Source organism: Polyodon spathula, chromosome 22, assembly GCF_017654505.1.
Source record: "Polyodon spathula isolate WHYD16114869_AA chromosome 22, ASM1765450v1, whole genome shotgun sequence".
NCBI lineage: Eukaryota > Metazoa > Chordata > Actinopteri > Acipenseriformes > Polyodontidae > Polyodon > Polyodon spathula.
The window spans coordinates 4,689,020-4,695,019 of record NC_054555.1 but is presented as its reverse complement, the minus strand read 5'-3'; the positions used below and the strand labels follow the sequence as shown (position 1 = coordinate 4,695,019).

The window sequence follows — 6,000 nt, the reverse complement described above, 5'->3', positions numbered from 1 at the left end:
CTGCTGTTCGACCTCCTACAAAGAGTAAAACATTTATTCGAGGTAGATGTATTTTAAGTGTGATTATGCTGCCATAAGCAACACTGGTGTAAATCTTCTCAGAGAAAATAATCGAACAGGAACACACCACGTTCCAACATTTTGGTATGCAATAAAAATGAAAAAGCCCACTAATGGAAAAGTGCATTTTATTGTAGGATTACTCTGCTTCATCTGCATTATTATAAGTGGCGTACAATTACTGCACTAATCAGTTTTTACAATGGTGTTTAATTATATCAACATTATACATAAAGTTTTCAAAAGTACCACACAGAAAGACTTAACAGCCCAACATTTAATCCAATGAGTGAAAAGAGCAACATTTACTACAGAAGTCATAGAAAACTATTTAAAACAAACACACAATCATTTCTACATTGGATTATATAATTGAAATACAAATGAAACAGACTTTAAATGATACACCAGTGAAATCTGATCTGCCCTTAATTATTTTCAGTATAGTAATCTATGTTTCATATATAAGATAGAGAAGATTGAAACTGGTATTAGTGCAGATTTTCAAGCTGTAACTGACAGATTACTTTCACACCCAGATCTTTGCCCTTAAGTTACAGCTTTTAACAGTAACACAATTTAATAAAGTCAAAAACTATTAAATTTTTTTTATAGCTATTTATTTTTATTTTTTTTAACAAAATTTTTGCTATATATTATATATATATAATATATATATATATTATATATATATATATATATATATATATATATATATATATATAATATATATGCCTATATCCCCTTTTTACCTGCTTTGCACTGAAGTATTCAGGAACTATACAGTTTTTATGGTATACATTTTTTATTGTGTTTCTACGATTCACACATAGTATATTTTCACATTTTAGCCCGACAAATTAAAAGAATCTATTTACAAGTTGAATACAACAAAGTTTGATAACAGCCAACTTCACCCCCAATGCTTCTAAGCATACAGACTTTCGGTTCACAGCACTCTTCACATTTATTTGCCATTTCGACTGGTTAAAAAGTTCAAGTTTCATTTTTGAGGATGAAGTCCCAATAAAACCCTGAGGGCAAAGTCCCATTACTATAAAAATAGAGAATACTTCTTGGTTACCAAGCTGGGGCTATAGTTCTTTGAATCCTTGAATGGTGATGGGGTTCTAGATTCTTAGAATGCTGATGGGGTTCTAGATTCTTAGAATACCAGCCAGCACCTGTATTTGTTTTCACAAGAGCACTGTGGTGAATATTAACTCTTCAGTAAGTGCTGCATATAGGCATTTACAAGACCAACGTTCTGACAATTAGAACACATTAAAGCACTTCTTTAAAAATGGCCTATTGTTTCCACGACCTGCTCAGCAACCATTTACATCCGAATCAACTGATTGATATTCTACCAAATTGGATTATATGGCTTTTTTATTTTTAATGAAAAGCGTTTAATATATATAATATGTAAAAATAAATCAGCCTATGCCTACTTGCTGCTTGTGAAAGTAACCGTGAATAATTTTTTTTCTAACATGGTATGATGTTTATTTTGGGGGTAAATCTGAGGAAATTATCCAGGGGCACACTGTTGGTATGTTCTCTTATTCTGACATAAATAACTCCAATAGCACAAATTCTTCATTCTAATAACACCACAATGGCTTTTATCCCAAAGAGAATTCCACCTCAAAATTCCTCGTAACAGCACTCTCGGCAACTCTGAGACATTAGGTAGGTTTCCTCTTGCAACGCCCAACATGATCCTCATAAAGGTTTGCAGCAAATGACTAGTTTCAGTGGTAAATTAAAAAAAGAAATACTGTACAGGAATGTAACATTCTTCAAATGGCAGCAAGTCTGCTGTAGTTATATTTATGTTTCATACAATATTTTTATTTATTTATTTATAGGGTATTGCATGTAGGTTTAGTTCTCATGCTGAAACTTGTTAAAACAGCATTCTACCATTTTATAAAGCATTCATCTGACTTATGTTAATTGAAACAAAATAATTACTTTTGCCTATAGATTTATTTTTCAGTACTCTCTAATTTATGTACAACTACATGTGCTGTTTACAGAATATATTTATGAAATAGATATATTATAAGATATATATCTATATAGGATATATGTACATCATATATATATTATATATATATATATCTATATGCAATATATATATATATATTATATATAAATTCTGAAGTTCAATAAAAAATAATTACATTCAGCTTTACACTGTACAATCGTATCATACATTCATTTATCTTACTATACTGTGTAAAGCTGCAGAGTCCCTTCTAGCACATCACATCTATTAATTAATATAAAAACATATGGAAAATATACTGTGAATAAACGTGAAAACATGCTAGTTATCATTTAATTTTGTATATTATGCTTTTCACAGCAGTGATGCGATTAAAAACGTCTATACTACATACTAAGCTGGTGCAAAATGAGTCCAAACTGTTTAAATTAATATAATCTATTCTGTTTTGCAAAACGAATTTCCATACTTTTTGATCATGTGACTGCCTTATTTTTTTGTGAGCTGTTTACAAAGAGAGCATTATTTAAAGGCTCAAGGGGGTCCTGCAGCCTTCAGAGTTTTTAACAAAAGCAGTCTGTTACGACAAGCACAGTTGCTGACACAAATTTTAAAAAAAGTAACAAACTGTATGGCACTCGAGATTTTAAAAGGGAGGGATGAGTTGGGACCGGTCCAAACCAAAAACCAGACCCCGGTACTTATTACAGAAATCAATTTAGCAAACCACCAACAATAGAGGACTTGAACACTTATCTCTTCTCCAATATAGAACTTGAGCAAGAGCAATGTGTGAAATGCTATCCTGACTGTACAGACAGACATATCTGCTAACGTGTTGCAGCTGGCTGTATGAATACACAGATGTTTAGACAGGCATACCAGTAAGATAGGTAGCACACTTTAAAACAGGAGGCTATAATCATGTGTCTGCTCTGACATTAATAAGCTTCATACTTGTTTTCCCCTAGTTTGATCTTAAGAGAACTTTCACTAACATTCATTATATGCTCAAGTTATGGGTGTAAACTGCTTTCATAAGATAAATAAAATACTTGATATACTACCAGTAACACTATACTGCAATTCTATATGCTTTCATATATATACGATATATATCAGTATATACGCATATATTATATATATATATATATATATATATATATATATATATATATATATATATATATATATATATACACATACATATATATATATATATATATATATATATATATATATATATATATATATATATATATATATATATATTATTATTCAAGTAAGCTAAAAATGGACTGACATTCAACAAATTACCAAATTAAACAGTAAGGAAATCAGGCTTAACTGAAATAAACACGTAAATGTGTTATCGAATCTCAGTCATTTGATAACAATAAGCCAACATGGAGCTGCTTGGTAATAAAGCAGTGAGGGATAAGATATATTTCTAAAAGGCCTTAGGTAGTGAAGAGAAAACAGATGCCTGAGAATTACAAAACTTTGACAGCATGCGATGGAAAACAATGACATAAAAAATTAAAAGCAGAACCACCAGCCTAGACAGCACTGAGGGGGTGCATCAACACTGAAATTGCATTTAAAAATCAGCTTTGAAATCACCCAACATGCATTGCTTAATTTATCATGTGCTTTGCAATGAATAGGGGATCAAAACTTTTTTTTAGACACATGGATATAGAATATAATGCAATGATGGGATCAAACACAGGGAAACAAAACATACCAAAGCAGCACGGGAAAACAACCTTTCACATCTTTGTAACGATCACTTATTTTAGATCTCCAGCTGCACCACTTCAAAAGAAACCAAGATAGCTTTAAAACAAAAAGGCAAATCATTTCTGCAAGTGCAAGTAATATAACAAAAAGTCCCATACAAATAAGGAAAGCATACAAAAATGGCTAAAATCAGGACAGCATAAGCTTTAAAAAAAGGGAAAAAAAAGGCACCGCTTTTCCCTTTTCTGATATACAATTGTAAATTTCTATCCGTTTGCATGCATAAAATCATATCTTATACTGTAGTTTAACTATACAAAATATTCTTTTAAAAAAAAAAAAGTAAAAAAAAAAAAAAAAATATATATATATATATATATATATATATATATTTCCTTCTGGCCAATTAAATATTCCAGCAGTTTAAAAGCAAAATCACTGTATAATGAATTATTTTTTTTGTAAGTGCTGATCTGCCAGCATCCCAATCTGACCATCTGTAAACCATGTGTAGTGCATACTGGTGTCTAAACAATCAATTGAGGATTATACTCCAAGCATGACAGTTTGAGGGATAGAAACAACAAGCACAGATCATTTAAGGCAATTTTTCATGTTGTAAGGCAGTCATTTTTGATGAAAAAGAAGTGACTTGACTCTCCCCGCTTTGAATTTTGGTAACTGGTTGCTGATCATTTCAGCCAACATCTCAGGAAACTCCACACTGAGTGATTTGTTCACAAATGTGTAGAAGCAGAAATTTAAAAGTCCACCAACCAACTGTGTAAAAGAAACAGGAGGTTAGAAAAACTCAGAAGACAAAACAAAAAATACAGAATAAAAATTAACTAGCAAACTAAATTAAAAAAAAAAAACTGATTTAGTGTGGACATGAAGGAGAGTGGTGATCAGGCACACTGCCATACATGTATAAATGACTGTAATGTTTTCGTCATAGTTATTGGTTCGATAACCTGTGTAAGGTGGCAGGGGGAGGGTCAGATTCCTCCCTGCCTAAAAAAAATGTGAAAATGCACACGTTGTTTAATAATTGTATTATCTGTGTTAACTGTTTTATTGTTAATTATTCCCTGCACCTGGCTATCATTGTAAATTAGAGCCAGGTGCAGGGTATTTAAGGAAAGCAGCCAGTGTGCTCAGGGCTGCTGTTGCTGCTGTGGAGTGAAGAGCCTGGCTGAACGTTGTTAAGGTCTGTTGGAAACCTGTGTTTTGCTTTGGTGTTGTATGTCAGGTAAACAGCTTAGCTGTCCTGCGTGTTAGTCAGGGACCTGCATACGTTTACTTAGTGCTCAGTGAGAGCTAGGTGTTTGTTTGTTTGTTCACTTTTTAATAAAAGTGTGCAAAAGTGCTTTAAAGATCAAAGTTTTACGTCTGGGTCACGTTCTTAAAGGGGCTGATGCGTCTGTATCAGTCTGCACATTTCTCAGCTTGATGTCTCAAAGCTTTTACTCCAAATAGTCAATCTAATCTATGCTAATAACTATTAAACTAATCCATTATGAATTGTTTTTGTATGGCTGGAAATGTTCCATTACTCACTTCATGCATTGAGTCTAGGAGTTTCGTCAGCTGGTAAAATCTCTGCCAGTTTTGACTGGAGTTTTCCTCTCTTTTGACGATGGCTTTTCCAAGCTCTTTGATGTAGGTCATGCGGATCTCATCAAATACACCTTGGCTCTTCAGGCCCTCTTTAGGAACTGCAGAGGAAAGAGCAGGACAAATGAGGAAGAACACCAGGTACAGCACTCGAACTGTTAACTGCATCAGGGCCCACACTATGGTAGGATCCAATGGACACAATAATCGCGTACAGTCATGGGCAAAAGTTCTGCATCACACTATAGAATGAAGTAATTTTGCTTCATAAAGTAGGATGAGCAATGATGAATGTTACGGTAACATCTGGAATTACACATTCCGCTGTGTAGTTTTTTTTTTCCCATCTACTTCACGAAAAACAAATTTCGAAATCTAACTTTAACTACTATTGTAGCTTCCTGTAGATTTTTTTTTTTTTTTGCAATATCAATTTGTAGTTTTGAATACATGATGTTAAATAAAATATCTAAATTATGTTCATATATATATTTTATTATTTAAACAGTCTCAATCCTAAAATTATAGGTGATTAAAAACATTTGGCCATAGTTGTAAAACAT

General features: G+C 32.4%; 1 protein-coding gene across 3 annotated transcripts in view; it reads right to left on the bottom strand.

The window, feature by feature from the left end:
- Window positions 1–4,193: 4,193 nt before the first annotated feature.
- LOC121296999 (glucocorticoid receptor-like) overlaps window positions 4,194–6,000 on the bottom strand; it is a 47,902-nt gene continuing 46,095 nt past the window's right edge. For all 3 annotated transcript variants that reach the window (XM_041222994.1, XM_041222996.1, XM_041222995.1), the window contains 2 exons: window positions 5,381–5,538; window positions 4,194–4,600 (listed from right to left, as the gene is read on the bottom strand). In XM_041222994.1, coding sequence (XP_041078928.1) covers window positions 4,448–4,600; window positions 5,381–5,538 — 311 coding nt within the window. In that variant the 3' untranslated portion in view covers window positions 4,194–4,447. The remainder of the gene's footprint in view (window positions 4,601–5,380; window positions 5,539–6,000) is intronic.